The sequence below is a fragment of the Aspergillus vadensis genome (assembly GCF_003184925.1).
Source record: "Aspergillus vadensis CBS 113365 unplaced genomic scaffold BO88scaffold_3, whole genome shotgun sequence".
Taxonomy (NCBI): Eukaryota; Fungi; Ascomycota; class Eurotiomycetes; order Eurotiales; family Aspergillaceae; genus Aspergillus; species Aspergillus vadensis.
Window position 1 is genome coordinate 1,834,007 of NW_020292041.1, and position 24,632 is coordinate 1,858,638.

Genomic DNA, 24,632 nt, shown 5'->3' on the forward strand with positions numbered 1-24,632 from the left:
GCAAACATTCGCGAGCGAACGATCGACAGCCAGGGGAGGAACTTCGTTCCGGACCCAGGGACAGCCAGACTAAGTCCATTTCTAACTTATGGGGTAGGAGTGAGTCACTGCGCACGGCCTCGACGGAGGGACATCGGAGAGCTAATCACCATGCTTTGTGGCTAGCGAAGTGTTCAAGTGATGCAGCATGTTAGATTAAATACGATTTTGTTGCAGCTTCGCAAAACACACTTCATGCAGGTAGTAGCACGTCTTTCTCAGAAGCAGACTGCATGAGCCCGGACAGTATCACATGCGTTGAATTGCGAAGAGAAATGATTCATCCTGTAAGTAAGGCGTATATGTTGCGCTGATGTCGAAACCAATCCTACTAGCTTCCGTAGGATTTAGCCGAGGACAAGACTGTCTGTCGCCTTCATTGCCATACATTGATTATTCAGAATCACAGATCCGGGGTTGGGGTCAGACTGCGGATAGATGACATTGACATGAGACCGTGAATGATCAGCCCCGGGTTGCCATAGGCTGACGAGTCCTTGAATATTCTAGAATTGAGTCGATGGCATCTATTGTGAATTCCACCGTGGGGACACATTAACCACTGATGATGAGTCTCCAGATCTAGAATGTCCCATTCAGTGAATGTAATTCTCCCATACAACAAGTACTTTCATCTAGATCACGCAAGTTCCTCTGTAAACTACACATTGATGACAATGGTTGATGGAGCTTGTGAGACTGTCAAACCAACATGTTGCATGGCTCACGCTTTTCTCCTCGGGGAAATCCTTCCGCCCAGCAGCGCAACAGGAACCGAGTGTGTTTTCTCAGTCTCAAGACGCAGACGCTTTCCGCCGGAGACAGCCGTTTTGTCACGTACGGAAAGCGTAATGTAAGGCCCACGATGACGCTTTTTCTGCCGGGCCCCACTCAACCTCCATCGTCCGCCCGATGAGATGGAGCCCTGAAGGTGGCCAGACCAGGGAATGAATGGCACCTGTTACATGCGGTGGGAACGTCCTAGAAGAAACCATACTAAAAAAAGGGCGAATTTGGAAAGTAAAAATTCAGGAGTAGAAAATTCGATTTTGAGGTAGTCCTTTTTTTTTTCTCTTGGGAAAATATATCTGGTATTAAAAAATAAAAAAGCTTGTTGCGTTCATTCAAAGGCAGCTGCTCTCCCACTTTTATTCTTCCCTTCTTGATTCTTCTGGTTCTGTCACACCCAATTCATCTCATCTTCCCTTCACCATCCCATAGCATCTGAACCCAAGTGGTGACCTCAACTATATCACACTACCCATTGTATCCTCCGTACCGGTGCTTGGATACTCCATCATCTTGACAGCAACATCTAGACGAACGTCAACAATACCATCACACCACAACTGGATTATGTACTTGGTCGTCTACCACACATCGCAACTCTACCAATATCGAAGCACTTCCTAAACAATCACTTCCTAAGTTATTGTTCAACAGCGTCCACATATACAAGCTCTACTCTTCGACCCATCCCTATCCCATCCACAGCAACCTCCCACCGGAACATTTTCTCCACAGCTCAAGTAGGGGCCTAGAAAGCCGGCTCTCACAAGTTCTCATATTCTTTTGCCCGGCACGGTTGTCACAAACTCAAAGTGTTAGCCACTTGAACTTTTGACACCATGCCTGGCCGTCTACTCTCCAGCTTTGTTCGCCCTTCCCTCTCTCACCACCACCACTCCTCTCACCATTCTTCCGTCTCCCACTCCAACTCTTCGTCCTCGTCGTCTGTGAATGAGATTCCACCGAATGCAGTGGTCTCCAAGAAGCCGACCACGCATGGTGCGGAAAGAGCCCGTTCGCCCGAGCGTCGTCTGTCTTTCGCCGTCGAACACCTTATCCACCCCCACCGTGACCACAGCAAGGACAAGCGTCGCAGCCATGGCCGGTCCTCCCGTTCCAAGGAGCGTGCCGGACCAGAGGAGATTGCCAATGCTCATGCTAAACTAGACGTCATTGTCGAATCCCCACCGCTTGTGTGCTACGGATCCCCTGCGAACTCCACTGGTGCGTTGTTCTCGGGGCGCCTGAAGATCAGCATCTCCGAGCTGGCTGGCATGGTTACCCTGGACACTTTCGATATGCGTCTGATGAGCAGACTGACAACGAAGAAGCCTGTTTCCAGAGACTGCGCCAACTGCGCATCGCGCACGGAGGAACTGACTCACTGGAACTTCCTGGCTGAGCCTCTTCATCTCAAGAACGGCGACCATGAATTCCCCTTCAGCTACCTGTTCCCCGGTCATCTGCCCGCCTCCTGCAACGGTTCGCTCGGTCAGGTCGAGTACTTCCTTTCTGCACGTGCCCACAACGTCAACGGCGAGGAATACACCTACGAGATGCCCGTGCACATCAAGCGTGCCATCCTTCCCGGAAACGACAAGTCCTCCATCCGCATCTTCCCCCCTACCAACCTCACCGGCCGCATCGTTCTTCCCTCTGTTGTGCACCCGATTGGAACCTTCCCCGTTCAGATGACTCTGAGCGGAATCGTGGACAAGAAGGAGGACACACAGACTCGGTGGCGCCTGCGTAAGATGATGTGGCGGATCGAAGAACACCAAAAGATTGTGTCCACTGCTTGCACCAAGCATGCACACAAGATCGGGGGCGAGGGCAAGGGAGTCCTCCACCAAGAGACGCGCATCATCGGCCACAACGAAGAGAAAGAAGGCTGGAAGACTGACTTTGACACCGCTGGCGGCGAAATAAGCATGCAGTTCGAGGCAAACATCAACCCTTCGTGCAACCCTGTCTGCGATCTCGAAACCCCTGGTGGCTTGGAGGCGAGACACAACCTCGTTATTGAATTGATCGTGGCTGAGGAGTTCTGCCCGAACCGGAACCCCAAGCTCATCACTCCCACCGGGGCGGCGCGCGTGTTGCGCATGCAGTTCCACCTTCATGTCACGGAGCGCAGCGGTCTCGGCATCAGCTGGGATGAAGAGATGCCGCCGGTGTACGAAGATGTGCCTGCCAGCCCTCCTGGATACACCATGCTCGATGGTGACAGCATCATGGAGGACTATCACGGATCCCCCATTCACCTGCCAGAGTATGAGCAATTGGAGCGCATGGACTCCCTTCGACTGGACAGTGACTCTACTCATTCTTCAATCCGGGGTCGCTCTCGCCTGACAACCGATGACTTGACTGCGGAACCGACGGTACCTGCAGCCAGCAACCGAGCGCCGTCTGCCGATTCCCAAAGCTCAAGACACACGTAACGCTTTCAACTTCACCGTCGACTTTCCTTTCTATTAATTTCTTTTCTTTTTCAACAAACCTGGACTCGACAGATGTCCATACCAAGCTACGCCGCTTACGACGTTACGATTTTTAACGAATTGGACGATTAATAAATCCCAAAGAATCGGATTCATCCCAGTTACTCTCAACAGTCACTCTCAACAAATTGGCTTGCCATGTCCTAATGAACTCTCTAATACCAATGGCATGGAATTAAACAAAAAAAAGGGGGAATTATCGGGAAAAAAAAGTTTGTCTTTCTTAGAATTTTCATTGTCTTATCACGGAGGGGGGAATTTTCACAGTCTGCATGATACCCATAGTTGCTACAAATATGTCACAAACCTGGCTATTTCTTCTGTTCTGCACCAACCACCTTTTGTTGTTGTCCTCAAAAATAATAAGTGTGTCAAGATCGCTACCAATATACCTGATTAATAGAACCAAAGAAAAAGATAGTTTTTCCGAACTGAAGCCTTCCATCCCAAACTATCTACCGTAACAAGAAAGAAACTATGGATCGCCATTTAGTAACCCCATAGTCGCAAATCCCCCAAGCCAAGCCAAGCCAAGTATAGTAAAGCCCCGTGTGATACAATCCGGGTAGGTACAGCTTTAATGTTTTCCCCAATTCACATCAATAATTGTCCTCACCCAGTCAACCATACCCTTGCTTACTTACTTAACTTATTCCTATCCTGTTACTTCCGTAGCTAGGTCCCTTGATCTGAAGTGGCCAGGCCAGACCAATTCATTTCCTCTCTCATCTTCGTAAATTGTGTGTGTATGTGTGTGGGACTGTCACACCAACACCAACACCAACTACATAATATCTTCTGCACCCATCCACCCACTATTCAATAATCAGGTTACAAGTTCATGCACGTACCCAGATTTATTCCCTCTACAGGGTGGGTAGGCATCTCGTGCTACACAAGCCTTGTCTCGTCTATTAAAATCGCCCCCCCTGCAGATCGGATCGGTAATCTGCATGTCGTAGTGGATGTAGTAAGTTGTAGTACTTTGTTACTTTTTGTTGGGTTGGGAACGGATGGTTCTAGTAGTTGGCAGGTTGGTAGTAGTAGTTGGGGAATGGATTGAATGATTAGTGGTTTTGTTTTGGGTTATTCCAAAGTATTTAGTGGGATGGGGGACCCCCCCTTGGATGTTACTCTTACATGCTACCTTGTTGGTGAAGATAACTTTGCTTCGTTGTGTGTGTACACTTCTTTCCTTATGTTTCAGTTCACTCATTCATCACTATTTGAGTGTAAGTAGTATGTGCACTTGAACAATATCGATATTCATTCACCACCTTCGCTTTCCCGCTCTTTCTTGCCGTATTCGCCTCGCCTTGCCCCCTTTTCAACCATATGTGAAACGCCATCACTCAAAGAATAAATACCATGTGTCTGCCGCGTGAACTCCTTAATACCCTTTTGCTCCTTTGGACTCCCGTTCGCATCTTTCTGCAACTTCGTCTTTCATCTTTCCGCCTTGAACTCCAATAATAACTCCGGGGATATTTTCACCAAACAATAAAAAGATATCACATAACCATGAACATGAGAAGGAAAAAACAATTACATAGATGGGGGAAGATATGCACATCATGAATCGAAAATGGGTCCATATGCATGGATCCCGTGAGACTCCAGTTCGTATACCACTTTCTTTGTGACGAATGGATTGCTGATAACACAGACAGCCTCGGCGTCAAAGTCTTGAACCATCTGTCGGATAATCGGGACCATGTCGATTCGTCCTGCCTGATTGGTGTCGATGATCACCGGGTTTGTGTCCATCTCGGACACCAGGTTCAGGATGTCCTGGCCGTATGTCTTCAGCGGTGCCCGCGTCTGCCAGAGCACTCGAAGTTCTGGCCGGTTCGCATCCCCCAGGAAGGAGAGACACGGGCCGATTCCGGATCCTGTCGTTACAACCACCACGCGCTTGAAGACCCGCATCGCGTATGCGAAGCCGTTAATCAAGACCCCTCGCTTCCAGAGGTGAGTAGGTGGGTCTTGGATGCAGGCTGTTGTCCAGTCCCCGGCTTTGGACACTAACGCAGAGAAGCTTTTACCTTCTGGGTCCGGGAACGTGGCAAAGCCATGCCAGTCTTGCAGTGGGTGTCGGGATAATTGGATGCCCTTGCCGAAGTTCGTCGTGGTATGCGTGAAGTGGAGACGCACCGCATGCGAGGAGAGGTATTCGGCCCGGACGGGGACTTTGCGGAGAAGAAGCCAGGGATGGATGATTGCCACGACCGTGACCATCAAGAACCAGAACGCAGGGAGAGTGACGAGGAACCGACCCAGAGACTCGTGGTACGCTTCTCTGGCCTGGTCGGCGAAGATCATGAGCAATATCACAAAGAGTGCCACGACGAGCCATCCGGAGAACCGGTGCGTCAGCTCGAAGTAGTCGTGCCTCTTGAAGCGGAACTTCGGGTGGGCCACAACGATGATTGCCAGCAGCAGGACAAGAATAACGTATGCTAAGACAACGGGCGCAAGGGATAGAACCGACGCTCCGGTCCAGTACTCCCGAGACATCACGCCCACGAAGCCCACATACCAAACGAAAGCGGCTACGCCACATCCGCTGTGCACTCCGCCATAATGATACGCCTTTGCGGCCAACAGACGCAACCATTTCGGGGCTGATCTTGGTATAGAGCAGACGGAAATGAAGATTGAGTTGACTACCAACGGCTGTCGTGCCAAACCACATGCCATCAGGTTGCCGGCGGTGGCGTTGACCAGGGCTAACAGGGTCCGGTCCGTGACCATGATGGCCACGAACACGGCAACATTGGCCAGAAAGACCAAGGTGAAGAGACGACGGTAGATGTTGAGCAAGGCGTACCGGATCCGAGATAGCTTCTTTGCCTTGTGCTCTTGGGCTTCAAGGTCCCAGGGGCTGTTGCCTGCATGATTGTATGAGGCCTCCACCTTCTCTGAGAGCTCATTGACAATAGTCTGGTCTGTCAATGTTGCTTCGCCTGGGCTCGGTGGGCCTGATGCACATTTGGCGGGCTGTGGTACCGACACAACGGTCTGTACTGGTGAGGATGACATGCTGACTCGGGATATTCCAAATCAGAGGATGTGAGGGAGGAGGAGGGTGGGTGAGAGACAAGAAGCAGACACCCAAGAGAGGTTATCCCAACCAAGATAGGTGGAGGAGGAATGCGAGTGGCAAGGGTTGGTGTGAGGATCAGGTACAGACCGACGCAAAAGGGAAACAAGAGCAATTGCAAAAATTGGCTATACCCTAGGTAAGATCATGGCCCAACGAATGATTTGAGAGAGATGAGGTGAGGGGGTGAAGAAAGAGGACCTGACAGGCGTTCACAGTTCACCTCCGAATTGGCATTGCCGTGAGCCAACTGCGGTGAATGGGCACCTGCGTCTTTTGAATCTTTGTGGATGACGACATCTCATAACGATGCAGAAGAAGTATATTTCCCGAAGCGTGGACCTACATTGAACACCGGAGTTATCTTGGGGCTATTGTGTCTAGTCCATGTTCCCAGCAGCTGGACGCATACCGCATGCGGCATACTGTCGGCCCGTTTTCCCTCTACAAAATCCTTTTCTTTTTTTTTTTTTTTTTTATTATTTTCTATTTTCATTCATTTTTTTTTCTTTATTTTTATTTTTCTGATACTTCACTTTGCCGAGCCAGGTTTTCAGGATTTATCCACCAGACCTGAAGCCTGATACTATTGCACGGGATGGGATCCCACCCTAAATTGGTGGATTGGAGGCTGACTGCCAATGAGCAGTGAAAGATGGCATGGTGCCATTCAAGATTCAGCTCTGCATTCCCCGAATCGAGAAAGAGAAGGCCCAATGGATGGTCCCCGAAGGAGGGGGGAAGTGAACCGTGCCGCCTCAGATCCATGGCTGATGAATCTAGTGACGGTGATAACTAGATAGAAGGGTCTAGAGATTAGCATGATCCGGCACAACCAGTCCGAGTGGCTCCTGCAGGAGGGTCAGGGTTTCCCTGCCTGACGCTAGCAGGTGAAGACACTCGTGTGAGACGCAATGATGCTCGCCACGGGGGAGGATCGTATTCCCCACCGCTGCACCGCCCGATGGGGGTGTAAAGGTGGAGGGATGAGGCAATGGGAAAATCGATAATCGGATTATCGGGAGCACGGGACACAGGATGATTGTTGAGAGGCAAGTTAGTGAAAGAGTTGACTTGACAGGGCCCCGGCGGCAATATCCACCCACGATCCATGCAGGACGCACAGATTCCTTGCTTTTTTCCTATTTGGGAGAATCAACTAAATAAGAGTCTAAGTATCGGTGGCAGACGCAGATTGCAGATGGAGCCCTGCCATGTCGCTGGGAAAGACTAGTGTGTCCCGAGGTGCTGGCCAGGCGGCCCGGTAATGGAGTCGAGGGAAGAGTGCATATGCGCCTGATAGAGCGACAGACACACCCACAGAGAAAGAAAGAAAGAAAGCGACAAGTGATCAGAGGGTTACCCACACCGTACCACCAGCCAGGTTTCCATTAGCGGGCGGGGTACATTTCAGCGGTGCCAGGCGCGTCTTGCAGGAAAAGTGGAAGTACACTTTGGCTGCCAAAGTGATTAGCAAGACGTCAGCCTAGCATGGGTCAGGCGAGGTGGATACCAAACAGGCAGGCATGATTGCACGATGGAAGTCGAGATTGAATTGGAAGCTGAATACAAAGCCCCCAAATCCAGCAGGCTGGGGCGTCAACCATGGATGAACGCTAGTTCGGTTCCCAAGGCGGGAGATCTAACCGGTGGGTTCAGCTGCACGAGGACATGAACTAGATACTAACCGCTCCGCCGATTCCTGAAGAGTGAAAGTGGCAAGGAAAAAAGAGGGGGGATGAATGGATGGAACAGAATTGGAGGCTATACTAAATGGGGGAAGCAAAGAACGATACCAGCTTGGGACTAAAGGGAGATGCACGATCGAGAGGCTCGATGACAGGGGAGCGTGGGAGCCATCAGATCCAATGGGAGGGCAGGATGAGGAAGATTGAGTCAAGAACCGTGGTATTCGGGCTGAAGAGATGCCCAATAATGGATTAAGTTAAGGTATGGGGAAGAGAAACAGAGGAAAGGAAAAAAAAAAGAGTGGAAGAGGAAAAGATGGGATGAGAAGGGAAGTTGCGAAGATCATGGATTGTGGAGAATAACTTTTATTTTTTATTTTTATTTTTATTTTCTTTCTTTGTTTGTTTTTCATATTGTTGTTTTCTCTGGATTTTTTTATTTTCTGTTTTTATTTTATGTCTTGGGGTGTTTTTGCTTTTTTTTGCTTTATAATTTTTATTTCCTAATTCTTTTTTCTTTTTGATATTTTGGATTTTTCTGAATTTCCGCCTAGGAAATAGAGGTGAGTTCGTCTGCATGACGGGAGCTGTTCGCTCTGGCCAAGTTGCGACCCACTTCGGGATGCGATCTGAAGGACGAAACCGCGAAGGGATTAGTGGATGCTGCAATCGGCGGCTGTCATTCGATGTCTTGGGAGGAAGACGTGGGTCGGAGTGGGATCCGCGCCCCGATCTTGGAGTGAGTCTCTCTCTCAGGATGCGATGGAATTCCAAATTCCAAATCATGGCAATTGTTCGAAAGGGTAAGTGATGGGGGGTCCAAACTGGAAAAAATAACTGGAATTAATCTGGAATTCCCTTGTCATTCCCACATCCACTCACACGCCCCCCTCTCTACTCTCACTGGCACTCTCTCTTTGCTCTAGCTCATACTCTACTAGCTTGCTGTCGCTCTCTCTCTCTCTCACTTTCGCCGCAGGATTAGTTGTCGGTTTCATGAGCTGGTCCTTTTTATTTTCTACCCTTATAAACTTCCCATCATGAATGGAGATATATTTATCGCCCCAGAATTCCCCTTTGCTGGATCGGGGAAATAATTCTTTCTGATCTTTTATGATTCATTCCTCGTCCAGGCTCCGACATTTGTCTACCATTACTACTCCTACTATTACTACTACCACTTACTGCTCCCATCTGGTCCCGTCACCTTCACACTGGAAACGGGGCATGTGTGATTTGATTGATTCACATTGGACTGGACTCAACTGGACTTGATTCAACTCTGACAACACTAACTCAACGGGACTGAATTGACCCTCTTTCTTCCCTCTTTGCTTCTCTCTCTCGTCCTCTCCCTCCTCCCTCCCTCTCCTGTCTTCTCATCCTCACCCTCCTCCTGTTTCCCACCTCCCTCTCCTCCAAACCTTCTCCTGTTCCATCTTTAGTTTCCACTCCTATCTTCTCCTCCACTCCTCCATATCTTGTCAATCATCCCTTCAGTTCTTGAACAAATCACCAGTACTCTCCTCCACAATGGGTAGTCTCTGGGAGTCTCCCACTTTGGGCGATCCCTTCAACCTCACCCACTCCGACAACCACCTGGATCACGCCAACAACCACGGCATCACTCACGGTGACGGTTTCTACACCGACTTGTTGACCTTTGCCTTTAGGGGCCCAGTCCACTATGACCGGCAACAGCCAATATTCATCGACGCTGAGGACGCTACGCGATTCTTCAACGCGTTGCAGTTCGAAACTCTGGTTCGAGCGCTGATTGCTGGCCTCAAAGCCCACAATGTACAGCCCGGCGATTGTGTTTTGGTCCACCTGGGAAATAGTGTAAGTAGTAGTCATCTAACCATCTTCCTCCCCTGACTGGTCCGCTTATCAAATCCCCCCAAATACTACTTACCGCGAGATCTCTCTCTGCCCCTCCCCCCACCTCACCCACCCTTCCTGTTCACTGTTCACTGTTCTATTCAATTTGATTTGTTACCTGTTTCCATCGTGTTATCGTCATTCCCATCATGCCCCTCCATCATCCTCTTCTCACTGACTCATGGTGTGGTAGATCATATACCCCGCGCTGTTCTTCAGCATCATCGGGGCTGGCGGTGTGTTCATGGGCTCCAATGCGCGCAGCCAACCACAAGAGCTGGAGCACATTCTGCAACTGGCAGAGCCAAAACTGATCATCACCTCGTCCGATGCACTGCCTACGGTGCTGAGGGTGTCAGCTGACCGTGGAATGCATCCCAGCCAGGTGTGTCTGGTGGATGAAGCTGCAGGGGATTACATCTCCCAATACTTCCTCGCCGGACCATTGGCTTATGCGACTGCCGGCGCCTCCTATTTACTACCGAGCAGTGGGGGCGGCTCTGTTGTGAACTTCGCCCACCTTCTAGCGTATGGCGAAAGTGATTGGGTGGCCTTTGATGACGAGATGATCGCCAAATCGACGCCGGCCGCCATGTTCTCCACCAGCGGCACCGGAGGCCTGCCTAAGGCAGCATACCTCACCCACCATGCCATGATTTCTCACCACCTCACCATCCAATACGATGTGCCTTATGAGGTAACTCGCCTGATGTCGCTACCCATGTTCCACATGTTTGGCGCGCTGTGGACCCACCTCTTTCCCATTCGCTATGGCGAGCCCTTGTTCGTGCTGTCGCGGTTCGAAATGAACCTGTTCATTCGCACGGTGCGCGATTTCGGTATCACCGAGACCTACATGGTCCCCGCCATGATTCACAAGTTCAATCGGTCAGCCTCGTCTGCCACGAGCTCCCTGTCCTCTCTCCGATACGTCGGGGTTGCGGGCGCTCCCATTGATGCCGCCGCCATGCAGCGCTTCCGGGAATTGCTTCACAGTGACGCCCGTGCCTCCCAGTTGTGGGGGATGACGGAGGTGGGGGTGGTGTTCCAGAATCGCTACGGGCCTCAGCAGGCCCCCGCCGGCAGCATTGGCCGATTGCTGGAGGGCTACGAGGTGCGGCTGGTCGGACAGGACCACCAGCTGGTGCTCGACGACAACCAGCCTGGCGAGCTCTGGGTGCGCGGGCCCGGGGTCCTCAGTGGGTACAAGGGCCGGTCAGACGCCAAAGACGCCCGAGGGTGGTTCCGCACCGGCGACGTTGCGTACGTGAGCGCCGGGCAGTTCTACATCTACGGGCGCACGAAGGAATTGATTAAAGTGCGAGGGTAAGTGATGGTCAACTGGAAAGCAAACCCCGAAGCAAGTGCTAACAGTGACGTGCAGATGGCAGGTGGCCCCGGCGGAGGTGGAGGCAGCACTACTCAAGCACCCGGAAATCGAGGACGCCGCCGTGATTGGGGTTACATCGCGGGACGGCAGCACGGAGTTGCCCCGAGCGTTCGTGGTGCGAGCCAAGAGCCTGACGGGCAGCCGGCTGACCGCGGACGATGTGTACAACTTTGCACGGCACCAATTGGCCAGCTATAAGGCGCTGGATGGGGGCGTGATTTTCGTGGAGGAGATCCCACGGACCGCGAGTGGAAAAATCCAGCGGTTCAAGCTATCTCAGATGAACACCTATCGGGAGATAGTGAGTAACTTGCTGGCACGGTTCAAGGGTGCTAGTATGCAGACGGTCGGGATAATGCATCCAGGGCGCATTACGGTGTAGAGGGGGGTTGCTTTTTCTTTTTTCACTTCTCTTCTTGGTTTTCTGTTTTCTTTTTCTTCTTTCGACTTTTCTTCTTCTTTTTTTGCGACATTTTTCTTCTTCCGTTGATATTCCGCTCTGGGAATGCCGTACATATTCGGGGGCGTTAGTGATTACGGACTAGGCTTTAGGCGTTAAGAGCAGGGTGGTCGGTGGGGGAGTGACAAGGGGGATGGAACCAGAAAAAGACGACTGGATTCGTCCATACAACTACACATACAGACATACATACATCTGGAAGCACATAGCAAAAGGCGCACAGATACATAGCATGGAGATAAAGCTAAATTAGTTAGTTAGTATCATAATGATGACCATCATGTCAGAAAGAATCTCCTACCTAATCCGGCGAAAAACCAGCCCCCCTCTTTATTCCATTTTCTGTTGCGCACCGTTAGTCCCAAGGGACAGACACCTACAGTGGACTACAGAGGACTACTGTAGACTACAATGAACTACGGTGTGCTAACTGTATCTCCTTAACCATGACTAGTTTAGGTTCTGCGCAAGTCCGCCCTGCACGCCCGATACCTAACCGGGTAACCCCGGAAGAGCGGTTGAATTGGGGGTGAGTGGGTGAGTGAGTGGATTAGATCATCTGTTAAGTCTGTTAGGGTGATTTTCCTTGCAGTACGTACTCCATTGCGGTGCAGTAACTACTACGTACTTGCTAAACTAACTTACTGATTTACTACTAGTGGATTAGCAGTTATCTACCCTACTTTGTGAACTAAGTAAGTAGAGTAATGGAGTTGATTGAGGTGATCTGGTGGTGGTGGTGGTGGTGGTTAGTTATCTTCGCTTAGCAGTTAGTTTATTAGCAGTGGTCTACTATAACTAAGTAAGTGTTTGTCCATCCCTAGGGTAGTACAGTGGCTGTTGTTTGGCACATGTTTGTGGACGTTAAGCGCGTGGGTGTGGGTGTGTGGGTGGGTGTGATACATTACACTAAAACGCGCTGGTTGGTTTGATTCCGTTTAATCCAGTTTGAAACTGGATAAAATGGGATATTTCTATCCATTGGACCTTTTACTCTCTAAGGTTCTGTAGGATAGAGTAGCAATTGGATTGTAAAGGCCCTCCCTCCCTCCGCCCAAATCTGAATCATACACTCACTCACCACCCTGCCCAGTGACATAATAAACAGGGTAAAGAATTACTAGGATATTGTTTGCTGTCAGAACTAAATCTAGCCTTCGTTCACGAGAGGGGTAGATGGATTCTCAGTGGTCATTGTCTTTTTCTCCCGTAAGCGTGCTTGACTGGGATTATGCTCCTTCATGATCCTTGCAAGGGAGAAAAGTATAGAGTAGAGAAGGGGTCTGATCCCGGTTGTTGGGTACATATCTTACTATCTACTAAGTAGTTATCTATATAGATTAAACAGTTAGGTATCTGTGTAGTAGTACTAACTTGATATAGCAGGAGCATTATTCCTTTTGTTTCTCAAGTTTCACAATGATCGCGATTGCGATCGTGATAGGGAGTAATCTTACTGTGAAAGAGGGGAAATATAGACTAACATTCCCAGGATGACCCTGCTAACAGCCAAACATGGATACATGGATGTGGTCAGAATCGTTATGTGATGAAGATTATCAGTAGGGATAGAGTTATACCTCGGTAAATAGCCTTTAGTATAGGGTGCGTGTGTGTGATGATGTCTGCAGAGTATGTCAAAACGACATGTGGTACTTTCTGTTATTTTTATTTCTATGATCCAAGAGTATGTACATATACAGTAGTAAGCAATGTCGGTAGATGGTACTAGATACATATGTATCTTCCTCGGCTACTAACTAGTGACTACTTACATACATTGTACATACACGAGCTGTATCATGTACATATTATATTACTATTACTTATGTAAATGTAAATGTATAAGTATATGTACATGTACCTAATCAAGTAAGTAAACGATCTATTCTAATTGTAGTAGCAATAGCATTTAATAGTCTCTACACTCTTTCTCCATAACATCGTATTTATGGGAATATTCACATGTCTCATTGTTTAACGTGGACAGCTGAAGAATTATTTTATTTTTCTTTCTTTCTTTCTCTAAGCGATAAATATAGTTCTAGTTCTTGTAGATAATGTTTTCTCCACTAAGCTTTCTGATCACGGAAAGAAAAGACAAAAAGAAATATGGTTCACCCAATCTTAGCTTTCCCAGCTTTCGCTTCTTTAGTTCTTTTTAAGGTTATGCTTTTTCTTTCCCAGGATATGCACACTCGGTACCATGGTTGAGGGACAGATCCCTAATGTAAGGTGATGATGGCTTGTTGTTTACTTTTTCCCCAAAATTCCCACTTGTCTTCCCATTCTTAGTTAATGGAGTACGTGTGGATGGAGTCTATCTACTTAGTGATGAAATGAAGGGATCTGATCCTAGTATCGCATACCAATTCCCGGATATTGTTAAAGTTTGGAGTTGGTGAACTTTACCATCTACCGACCTAGTAGTAGACAATTGTTGCCATTTTCGGGTTGTAGCCTACTATTTACATTTAATGAAAAACTACAATTACTACATTTGTAGACACTACTTTTGTTTCTATCTTGTGATTCATATTCTTCCGATTTTCACAACTCTTATCCTTATTAGGTTTCTATTTCTTAGCTTTCATCCATAGTAGATAACTAACCATTTCATCTAGATTAATAATCTATTTTGATCAAGTAAACCCGACTAAACTCCGTCTGTTCCTCCGATGGAGAGATAAAGAATTACACACGTAACTACTTGCCTACTTTCCTACTTACTCCGTAGGTACGTAGTAGACAATTAATAATATATTAAATGACAGGTGTTAACTAAACAAGTCCTTCACCCAATCGTAATCTCCTTTTCATCTATTCCCGACCAGGGTCTGACTCGAAGTGACATGACATGACATGGTATGACATTCAATCCCCCCCGCCGCCTTGCGACACTTTACTAAGTTACTAATTAACTAGCGTGATCCGCTAATCACAAGGTAGTCTATTATCCAGCTCGTGTCTTTGTTCTACCGATGATACCTAACACGTTAACAACATACTATCCTCTCCTATCCGATCGACAAGACAAGACAAAAGTACAAGATGGATAGATGGATAGATCTGAAGAAAACAACACAAAAAGCAATCAAAGACATCTTTCTCCACACCGATCAATCACAAGGAATATAAATTCTCGAAAAGGAAATCAAAGGGGATGGATCCTCCCATGACCCGAAAATCGAGGTTAAGTTGAGTCCGGCCCGTACTAGTGTCGCAATAGTTCGAGTTCTTGCCCTGCCCACTTTTCTTTCTTTTCTTTTCTCCTATCTTTCCATTCGTTTTCTGAACCCTGGACTAACTGGTTAGTTGGTTCAGCGGCTAACTCACTATTTCTCTGAACTAAAGTAGGTTGGCACTAAGTCTATCGCATGGCTTGGATGGGTTTTCAGCTCTGCGCCACACACACGGACACACTGTCTTGCCACAGTGGGCTATCACTAATATGGTGGGTTCTTTGTGATAGTCTTTGGTTCTATCTTTTTCTATCTTGGGTTATTGTGGTGCTGGATGATGCTTTCTATCTCTCTCATCAGGCTGAATTTCGAGTGCTTTCCATCTATCTAGTATCTACTATCGGCAATCTCTGTACGATCTACACCCTTCAGCCGGTTTGTATCTCGGAGAAATGGATCATGACGACACCCACCCACGGCCCAACTCACTAGTCTCTCGCAAGCCCAGCGCCGCCTCGTGGGCGGAGGACTAACTATCCAACTGTGGCATACAATCGCTTCGATGAGGATGATGATCGATTGGATCGCGGGACAATCCGATTGTCATCCACTTCCTCCTCTTTTCCCTCTTTCTTTTCCCCCGCCGGCAGTCCGCTTGCGGAAGGTTACACACCATCGGCTGTCAACCAGTTTGGATCCGTCGCGACTATTGAACCGGATGGACGATGTTGCTTTGTCGGAATCTCCGGCTTTTCTCTCCGTGTCTTTGCCCAACAGGGTTGTTGCTCCTATCGCCATCGTTGGGCTGGTCACCGCTAGGATCGCGAATCAGATCTTGGATCGACCTATTTTCGCCCATCCATGGGGCAATTGACTTGACTTTCCCTGATAATTTTCCGCCAAGGTTGTAGTAATAGTAGTAGTAAACCTTCGCAAAGACTCAGCTGTCCTGTCCCGTCTTGATTGAGATTCAGATTCATCCGGCTGAGGTTCATGTTCAGCACGGGTGGCACCGTCGCAGAGCCTCGCCATGGCGCATCCTCCACACTTGGCCCCAAGCCTGACATCCGTCCGCTGATCGGCATGTCATTGCGGTTGGGAGGAGGGAGTGGGTTGGACCCGCGCATCACTGGGTCATGATTTTCCTTTCCCAACAACCCCAAGGTGCACGCGGGAGGGGAAGAGGAAGTGGACACCGGACAGGAACTCTCTGCAGCCTGCACCCTCACCCTCAACTCTTTTCTCAATGAAAACTGCACGAGAGACAGAGGCTGCGCCGGGGAGAGCAACGTGCAGGTCATGTGACAGGGCCAGTGAACTAGCTGCAGCCACTAGAAGAATTAGACAGACGCCATGTCATGCCAGTCCGGGTTTCCTGGACCACCGCTTGTTCGTAAGCTCCTGCTTCCCTCTCGCCGTCGGTAATATTCTCCCGGTCCAGCTTGTGCCCTGGCTTCATCGCCGCCGCCCCCAGCCTGGCTCTTTTGGCGGTCTCTCCGGAAACGACCACCACGCATCCAAACGGGTCATCCTGGCAGCTGCTGCCTGGATCCTGGCGGCCCCCAAGGGGTTGCATTATGGAGTAGGCACTAGTCGCAACGGTCTTCCCACTTGACTGCATTGCCACGTCGACCGACATGGTCCAGGAGGGGTAGAAGCACGATTGACATCCATGTTCGCAATAATGGTGGTGGTCATGCTCTCAAACAAACCCCGAGTCGAGGATCTAACCGAGTATACTTCGTAGTGAAGAAAGAAAAGAGCGTTGTTGGCGCGGTTTCGGGATTCACTGATCCCCGATGTCAAGACCGTTAATTGTCCAGTTTTTAATTATTATTTTCTTTTTTGTCGTAGTTTCTTTATTCCCCTCTCCATCTAAGGTTTTCCAACTCTACCCAGTTGATTCAAGTCATGTTCCATGTTCACATGCGACCGGGATTCCAAGATTCGAGTTAAAGAAATGCCGTCCAGGATAGCCTATCGTTCATAACCGGAAGTCCGGCGGGTCATTCATGGCCCAAAAGCAGATACTCATCAGCAGCTGTCGTCACCGACTTCTGCACCGTACGTGCGTGATGAAGCAACCGACGTTGTACAACATCAAATGTGATTGAGTTTGCGACCTCCCAGCCTTCGTCAAGTCAGTGGCGGTAAAGATGGCGGTAAACCAGGAAAAGATAGAATAGAATAAACAAAAAAAAAAAGGGACGACATTGTAACTATGTGCCTGCAGTGACGTGATAGTGTCTGCTCCAGGAGAGGGGATATCCTAAAACCCACCACTGGCATGGTGCAAGCCCGCCGCCCGACCGGTGCTGCTGGTGCATATCGAGCCATCATAACCGAGGCGCCGGCGCAGGTCGAGTCCCAGACCAAAGCATGTCTGTTGTACCAGGATGCAGTTCCTTCCATCCTAACGGACGCGCAAATCGCGCGATCCGGGCGTTGATCGATAATCTCACTCAGCGATGTTTGCTCTGCTCCGCTTCGATCAGAGTATCCCGTAGCCTTTCCACCATACCCCCCATGCCAATGGCCCCAACGCCCCGATAACGGCTGCCCCAAACGGTATCTCCAAAATGCTCCAGATCCATATTGTCCCGATGGCGGGCGCCCCCCTCATCACCGCGTAGTATGGTTCGTCGTTGGTTATGACCATCAGCTTACAGCCAAGAGCGACCGCCATCGGCAGGAACACCATGGTACGTAATGCCGGAGGAAAGAGCAGTTTTCGGAAAAATTCTAACGTCAGTTTCTCGCTGTCCCAGGGCAGAAGCGAGATCGTCTCGGTGGACTTCGACCTGCCAGTGCTGCCAATGAAGGAGACGACGTGTCCGTGAGCAAGATGGACCAGCAGGGTCAGCATCGGAAAGGCCACGAATACTGATTCGCGGATGAGGTTGTCTAGTTCGATGGATTCGGCATATTGATGGGCTGCGAGGTACGCGAGGGTCAGGTGGAGGGTGGTCAGGGGGACTGAAAGCAGGAGCGTGTCGATGACGGGCGGGATAGGATGGTCGGACTCTTCAGGATCGTCTTCTTCCTCCTCAGTGGATGCCGTTTCGTCCGTGACATCTTCAACTCGCCTGATATCCTGCCCATTTTTGACCGCCGCGAGCTCTGATGCGTTGAGGCCGGAAATGTCTCCGGTCGTGGGGTCGATGGTCACAAACCGGGGACTCGAGTCAGAGGTCCCAGTCGGGGCGTTTGCCTGGCCTAGAAGTTCGCTTTGCCGTTCAGATATAATGTCCATCAAGGTCTTCTCCTTGCTCTTCGGGGGATTCGGTGCAGGGCGCGCGAGGGGAATCGAGGAGGGATCGAACGTGTCGCTGTCGACAGTTGTCGCTGCTGCCGCTGCTGCTCGTCGCTGCTTCCGGTTCCTCGGACCTTCCATGGTGCCGGAGTCGTGTGAATATGCGTCGCTAGTTATTGGCGAGAAAAGGGGCGATGGTTCGCGACAAGACGAGAAGCAGGGGGTTGTCTCAGGTGAAGCTCCGGTGTCAACTTGAAATGATGTATCACCGCCGGAGTTAAGCGGGGTTAGCCGTGCTGGTGGGCTGCCCGTCTACACTGTACAACATATCTAGATGCTACAATCCAGCACAATATAGATAACCTTCAACCACGTCTTCATTAGTAGCTAAATAGAGTCCTAGATTAAAAACTAATAGAATTACAACCGGCTCAGCAGATAGTCAAGACATGAAAGTTCCCTTTCCCTGTCAGAAACCAAATACATCATCGAAATGAAACATCTCGCGAGAGGAATCACACGTCCAAGGCATGCCTTTCCTGCTAAATCCACCCTTGACAAGCCATACTTCCACTCGTTAACCAGACTGGTAGAGAGCCGGCCCAGCGACCACATGAGGGTTGATCATGGTGATGTTGAACGGGGTCACGTAGAGGTTCGTATCAGTAATGGCAATGAACATGGTGCCATTCACGGCCGGATCACCTGCGTAGGTCTCAACATTGGGCTGAATTGTCGATCCAGATCTCGAGCCATTGAGAGTCAACTCAGAGTAGGTCACATTCAGCTGCGTCACCCACGCCACGTACTTCGGGGCTCCAGCGGTAGTCGAGGTCACGTAGCTATTGTTCGGCCCAACGGGCTGTCCTGGAGCATCCCAAGACAGGAAGACTTCCCGGCCAGGGAATGACAGAGGGTTTGTGCGGTTGTGGGTGATTGCAGGGGAGCAGTTGATACCCACGGCATCATTGTTCTGGCAAGCTTGCGAGCTGGGGACCGCCGTGCTGTTCAACACGTTTGTGCCATTGGTGATAGTCTCCCTCCAAGCATCAGCGCCGTTGATACGAACCGGGTTCGGCTGGTTCAGGATAGACAGTGCTGGGAAGTTTTGCCAAGCGAGGCGTGTCTGGCCTTCTGGGCAAGAGGCAATATACGGAGCAAGCAAAGTCCAAGCCCATGACTGAGGAACACCGACCTCGAACCAGACTGGCATGGGAAAGAGTCCCTCAAATTGCCTGAAGATCATTTGCTGGCGAGCCTCCGTGGTGATGGACAAAGTGAGAAGACTCGCTGCTTCGCGCGAGTCCAGATGGGACAAGAACCCATACACACCGGCCTCTCCGAAGCGGGTAAGCTTCTGGCAGAAATCCAAGAACTCGTGAACTGTGGTATAAGGGTATACATAGTTGCACTGTCTGGGTGCCTCTGCGCCCAAGATGTTGGTCAACATGGTCGCATGGCCGACTTCCTGATCCGCCATGAACTCGATCAAGAAACGATCCTCCGCTGTCAACCCCGCAGCAGTGAAGTCGTCAACAGAGAAGCGTGCCAGTCCATCATGGAAGAGGTCGAGCTCGATGTACTCTTGGTACAACGCAAGGGCCTGACATCGTGTTAGCAGGAGCAGGAATCCGTGAAAAGGTCAAGTCAACACTCACCAAAGATTCGTAGTCAAAGTCACTCTTTGCATTATAAACAGGGGTAGTCCCATTCGTCCCCACGCCCCCTGCTGGGATATAAGGCCCAGGCTGGGGACTATGAAGCTGGCCATCACTAGGGTAGGTGGTAGCCTCCGGAGGAATGCCCAAGGGCGAAATGCCAGGGCCGATAGGGCCAAGACTGAGTGCCCCAGTCGTTGTCGGTACCCCAGTGTACGGAGTGTGGGCCTGGGTTGTGGAATATGTCACGACAGGCGGAGGAGCTACAGCCGCAGGGGCAGTAGGAGCTGTAGCAGGGGCAGTGGCAGGAGCAGTTCCAGGGGCAGTTCCAGGGGCAACACCGGGAGCAGTCGCATTACCAGGTGCGATGCCAGGCGCAACGCCCGTCGCATTCCCGACTTGCCGAGGAATGTTGAGGCGGGGAAATGCCAGACTCAAGGGCAAGGAGCCCATTGAGCCAAGCAAGATCAAACGATATAAAGTCATGCTGATCAGCGGTTGTATACCAAAAAGTTAAACTTCCGCAACTTGTTGAAACCCGAAAGCTCGACAGGCACCCAGCAGGTACATAAATACGTTGGTAGCCAGCACATCGTGCTCGTCATGTCACCTCCCATTTGTGACGCAATCGGGCAATCATAGTATTTACGGCTGTCTGCAATGGAGAAATTATCCACTGAACTTGTCGAAACAGGAATTTTTGTTGGAGTTCGGATGCGCGTGGATGTAACCTTCTCATCATCCATGACCCTCACGGAAGACGACGGAAATATGGAACACAATGAAGCTCACACCGCAGACCCACCATGACTGACTTCAGAGAAAAGAGAAAATCGAGGTATGCCTGGTTAAGCCCAAGACTTCGAGGAAAATGCTTAGGGAGCGAACGGTACGGTGGTCATTACACTCAAGCCACACGGCGTGGCTTTCAAGTATGCATACGGGTTGGACTGACGAGTGGAACGACCCCTTAAAGGAACGGATGAAAGTGCCATAGTAATTTCCCAGGGGAAAAGTAAATTGTATCACGTAAGGAAGCTTTGTAGCCTATCACCGACCCAGACGCCGGATTCAGGTCTCGCGTAGTGCCTGAGGATGCTCTACAGATGTGTCAGTCTGAAACCAGCATTCCGTTCGGTACAACAATCACTTTACTTCGCAACAAAGAAAATAACATGCAGACCCAGTCCACTTACTCACAATAGGCCAGACAGCCGATGGTGGGCTTGGTCAATGGATTCGCTACATGGTTGGACGGGAATGATATCCAACGGAATGACAGCCCGGCAAGGTAGCAGTTACCGCGCGAGGTATGAATGGCTAGAGATCAGCTGTTTCCGGCCCGTGCCCGATATCAGCACCTAGTTACTATGGCAGGTAGCATGTCGCCATTGTTGCTCTTGTGATGGCAGGTGTCACGAATATAGCCAGCACCAGTCGTGAGCTTGCGCTGAGGGTATGCTGCTCGCGGGGATGTTCTCACTTTGCCAGTTGACCACTTACCTGGGCCGCTCGAACTTAGGGCATGCAAGATAGCTAATATAGAAATAACGGCAAAACCGGGTTTCACAAAGTTCTATAAGCGTCATTTGACGCAGTCCCCCACGGTGATATGCCTGATTGAGCCAGTTGCATCGCCCTCTACAAAACCCCAATTTTTTGCGGTGAACCTTGGTCCTTTTTATGCATTTCTTCACGATCACATCTGTAAGAAAGGGGATAACACTTTTTGACAGTATTAGAACATGTCGCAATTCAATGCTGCCCAGTTGTTGTCGGTCGAAGGACTGGTTGTCGTCTTAACCGGCGGTGGCACAGGTAAGCTGGGCCCCTTACTGCCGCAAAGTTCGTGTGACTGACTATTTTTACCCTCCAGGACTGGGCCGTTCAACAGCCTTTGCCCTGGCCGAGAACGGTGCTGCAAAAGTCTTCATCCTTGGCCGTCGAGAGGATGTTTTGCAAGAGACCGTATCTCTTAGCAAAAAAGACACCATTATTCCAGTCCAGGCGGATATAACATCGAAAGAGTCGTTGCAGGCAGCCTATGAGACTGTCGCAGCACAGACAGATCATGTCGACCTACTCATCGCCAACAGCGGCTATGGAGGTCTGCCAATGGCACCGCCAAAGCCAAAGCCGGACGGGTCAATCCCAAGTCTTGCCGAGTTCCGAGATCATCTGTGGTCCTCCCCAGAAGAAGATTTCGGGAAGCTCATGGATATCAACGTGAAAGGGACGTTTTTCACTGTTGTTGCATTTTTGTCTCTGCTCAACGCAGCAAATGAGAGAAGACCGGCTCCCATAGAGGACCAACTCCCGACACCAAAGGCACAGGTTATCATAGTTGGTTCGGTAGCCGGTCATTTTCGAGCCGTGCCTCATAGCATCGCATATAATATTTCCAAGAGTGCGGTGCATCACCTGATCAAGACACTGTCCAACATTCTCACACCGTACGATATCCGTGTGAATGGTATAGCACCGGGATTGTTTCCTTCTGAGATGACGAAGATAGCGTTTGGAATCACCAAGTCATCAGCCTCGGATGGTGCCTTTCCCAAGAGCGAACTGCCTCCCGGTCGCGCTGGTCGCCATGAAGAGTTTGCAGGCTTGGTTCTGTGGATGGCTAGTCCCAGCGGGGCATATGCCAATGGCAACATCACAATTATCGATGGGGGTTGGCTGAGCACGTTGCCAAGTTGTTAGGTACTCGACACCGAAGGCTGGAACTGAAACAGAACACAATGGCACGTATATACATATATTCTCATTGAGCTAGGAAGGAACGTTCATGCATAACCCAATACAAGATGCTATATGTTTGGAAAAAAATGTTAAATACGATGCCTAGACCCGCTGAGCATAATATTAGTTCAATGAATGCGAATGCGACCTGCAGCGACTGGAATGGAGCTTTTATATGGTTGCTGTAAGGCGCTGGACCAGATAATCGCCCGTGGTTATTCCAGGATACTTTGCAGGGCGGGTCTCCTCCTCGAAGGTCCCAGGAATAGCTTCAATGAATTGGTTCATGTTGGGATTGCAGAAATATGCAATACTGTAGCGATCAGGGTAGATAACGGAATCATGCTCTTCCTCCCCGACTGCTGTTGGGGGTTCGACAACCCTGTGTCGGGTACTTTTGATGATGTCGTTGGACCATCGAGCCAGCAAATCGCCAGCATTAATAACCACAGTGTCGGCGATGGGGGTCACATCCACAAATGTGCCCTTGGGACTACGAACTTGCAGTCCCCCACGGCTATCTTGAAAGAGAAGCGTAATGGAACCATAATCGCTATGTTCACCGGCTCGAACCTGTCCCGGATTTTGTTTGAAGACCTCCTTAGGCACTGAAGGATAATGCAGCAGGCGAAGGTTATTGTCGCCGGCATCCACATAGGCATCAAAGAAGTGCTCTGGCAAGTTCATGCCCAGTGCAATAGCCCGCATGACCTCCATGTGGAGAGACTTGCACATGTCAAAAAAGGACAACATCACCTGCTTAAAGTCCTTCCCTTCATCATCGATGTGGTCGGGCCACTGATTAGGAAAGCCATCCACACCTTCCCGACCGATTTCCATTGTCTCCTTCAGGTCGGGAGTGGTTCGAGAGGTCCCCGCCACGTCATCGACCGTGCTTAGCTTCTCTTGCCCAGTCTTGACGTATCCACGGTTCGACTGTGGGGTAGTCCAGCACAGACTATCTTTGTGATCCTGCGATCGACCGAAGAAGCGACCTGAAGAGCCAAATACACCGGAGACAACGGAAGGAGGAATGCCGTGGTCTTTGAGGTATAGAAAGCCGGATGATTTGAAAGCGTCTACGATGGACATGGCGACCTCATGCTTATCGGCGGGGGTGCCGTTAAGAAAAGGTCCGAAGTCGATGATCTACGTTAACACCAGGTGAGACTAAGACCAGAACAGACCAAAAAGACACAAGACACAAGCAAGCACGTGGAGTGAATAACAGGGGGAATGGCCGCTCACGGAAATACTTACTGGGATAACCAGGTCATCCTTTTCCACAGCTGTAGAAGCTGGGTGACACTGTTGCTGGGGGAGATTACCTTCCATTGCGGAGATGCACGATAACTCCAGGATAGAGAAGATGGCAGCCACAGTACAAACGATCGGAACAAAGAGATGGGATGTAAAGACCTAATATCTGGGGGATTGAGATGGCAGACAAGGAAACGAGATGGCGCAAGGGAGGCTCGTGCAGAAGACCGTGAGATCACTTATCTGCCATGAACCAAGGATGACGCTGGGGCAAGGGGCGAGTGATTGGGCAATAACACGGAAGTAATTGGCGGTTAAAGCTCCCCAACTACTACTCTGATAAGACCCGGGCAATCAAATCGCGGGGCAGGGACGGGCAATAACCATGGCAGTGATAGGGAAAGATTGGAGATATGGAGATAGATGTGATGGAGATATGGGGAATGCACAGCTGGATTTGCTTATCGGATCAGTTTGGGGAGATGCACCCGGTCGAGCGCAGCGATTATCAGTCCGATAGAACTGCAATCTCCATCAAGATCAGACCCTGATCGTGAAGATAACAGATCAACGAGTTTATCGCAGTTGAAGAAGAGAGAGGGGGAGGAAACCCAGGGGAAGTGCAGTTGATCAGTCATCTTCATGCATCTCACATGGTATTTACCCCTCATTAGCTGCAC

At 50.0% G+C, this 24,632-nt stretch overlaps 7 protein-coding genes across 7 annotated transcripts; 3 read left to right on the top strand and 4 right to left on the bottom strand.

Moving 5' to 3' along the window:
* Positions 1–1,436: 1,436 nt before the first annotated feature.
* On the top strand, positions 1,437–3,738 carry BO88DRAFT_177699 (alpha-arrestin). The gene is made up of 2 exons (XM_025701711.1): positions 1,437–3,544; positions 3,709–3,738. The coding sequence occupies exon 1, from the start codon at positions 1,668–1,670 to the stop codon at positions 3,270–3,272; it is 1,605 nt and encodes a 534-aa protein (XP_025566909.1). The 5' UTR covers positions 1,437–1,667; the 3' UTR covers positions 3,273–3,544; positions 3,709–3,738.
* An 805-nt stretch (positions 3,739–4,543) lies between these two features.
* On the bottom strand, positions 4,544–6,475 carry BO88DRAFT_359362 (integral membrane protein TmpA). The gene has a single exon (XM_025703821.1). It carries the CDS (start codon positions 6,372–6,374, stop codon positions 4,905–4,907), a length of 1,470 nt encoding a protein of 489 aa, XP_025566910.1. The 5' UTR covers positions 6,375–6,475; the 3' UTR covers positions 4,544–4,904.
* Positions 6,476–9,466: 2,991 nt separating this feature from the next.
* afeA (adenylate-forming enzyme AfeA) lies at positions 9,467–12,136 on the top strand. The gene is made up of 3 exons (XM_025703822.1): positions 9,467–9,965; positions 10,198–11,330; positions 11,389–12,136. Exons 1-3 carry the CDS (start codon positions 9,657–9,659, stop codon positions 11,774–11,776), a joined length of 1,830 nt encoding a protein of 609 aa, XP_025566911.1. The 5' UTR covers positions 9,467–9,656; the 3' UTR covers positions 11,777–12,136.
* Positions 12,137–17,527: 5,391 nt separating this feature from the next.
* BO88DRAFT_331748 (uncharacterized protein) lies at positions 17,528–18,430 on the bottom strand (the record flags this gene model as incomplete). The annotated part of the gene is made up of 1 exon (XM_025702691.1): positions 17,528–18,430. The coding sequence occupies one exon, from the start codon at positions 18,428–18,430 to the stop codon at positions 17,528–17,530; it is 903 nt and encodes a 300-aa protein (XP_025566912.1).
* Positions 18,431–18,866: 436 nt separating this feature from the next.
* Positions 18,867–20,433, bottom strand: BO88DRAFT_422791 (ferritin-like domain-containing protein; the record flags this gene model as incomplete). The annotated part of the gene is made up of 2 exons (XM_025708596.1): positions 18,867–19,892; positions 19,948–20,433. The coding sequence occupies 2 exons, from the start codon at positions 20,431–20,433 to the stop codon at positions 18,867–18,869; spliced, it is 1,512 nt and encodes a 503-aa protein (XP_025566913.1).
* A 1,259-nt stretch (positions 20,434–21,692) lies between these two features.
* Positions 21,693–22,653, top strand: BO88DRAFT_332787 (SDR family NAD(P)-dependent oxidoreductase; the record flags this gene model as incomplete). Its single annotated transcript, XM_025702737.1, has 2 exons — positions 21,693–21,765; positions 21,824–22,653. The coding sequence occupies 2 exons, from the start codon at positions 21,693–21,695 to the stop codon at positions 22,651–22,653; spliced, it is 903 nt and encodes a 300-aa protein (XP_025566914.1).
* Positions 22,654–22,863: 210 nt separating this feature from the next.
* Positions 22,864–24,027, bottom strand: BO88DRAFT_422793 (isopenicillin N synthase family dioxygenase; the record flags this gene model as incomplete). The annotated part of the gene is made up of 2 exons (XM_025708597.1): positions 22,864–23,841; positions 23,953–24,027. 2 exons carry the CDS (start codon positions 24,025–24,027, stop codon positions 22,864–22,866), a joined length of 1,053 nt encoding a protein of 350 aa, XP_025566915.1.
* Between the last annotated feature and the right edge of the window lie 605 nt (positions 24,028–24,632).

Coding starts and splice junctions, on each gene's coding strand:
- BO88DRAFT_177699 (XM_025701711.1), top strand. CDS start 1,668: ATGCCTGGCCGTCTACTCTCCAGCTTTGTTCGCCCTTCCCTCTCTCAC.
- BO88DRAFT_359362 (XM_025703821.1), bottom strand. CDS start 6,374: ATGTCATCCTCACCAGTACAGACCGTTGTGTCGGTACCACAGCCCGCC.
- afeA (XM_025703822.1), top strand. CDS start 9,657: ATGGGTAGTCTCTGGGAGTCTCCCACTTTGGGCGATCCCTTCAACCTC. Junction 9,966..10,197: donor TGGTCCACCTGGGAAATAGT/GTAAGTAGTAGT, acceptor ATGGTGTGGTAG/ATCATATACCCCGCGCTGTT. Junction 11,331..11,388: donor GAATTGATTAAAGTGCGAGG/GTAAGTGATGGT, acceptor AGTGACGTGCAG/ATGGCAGGTGGCCCCGGCGG.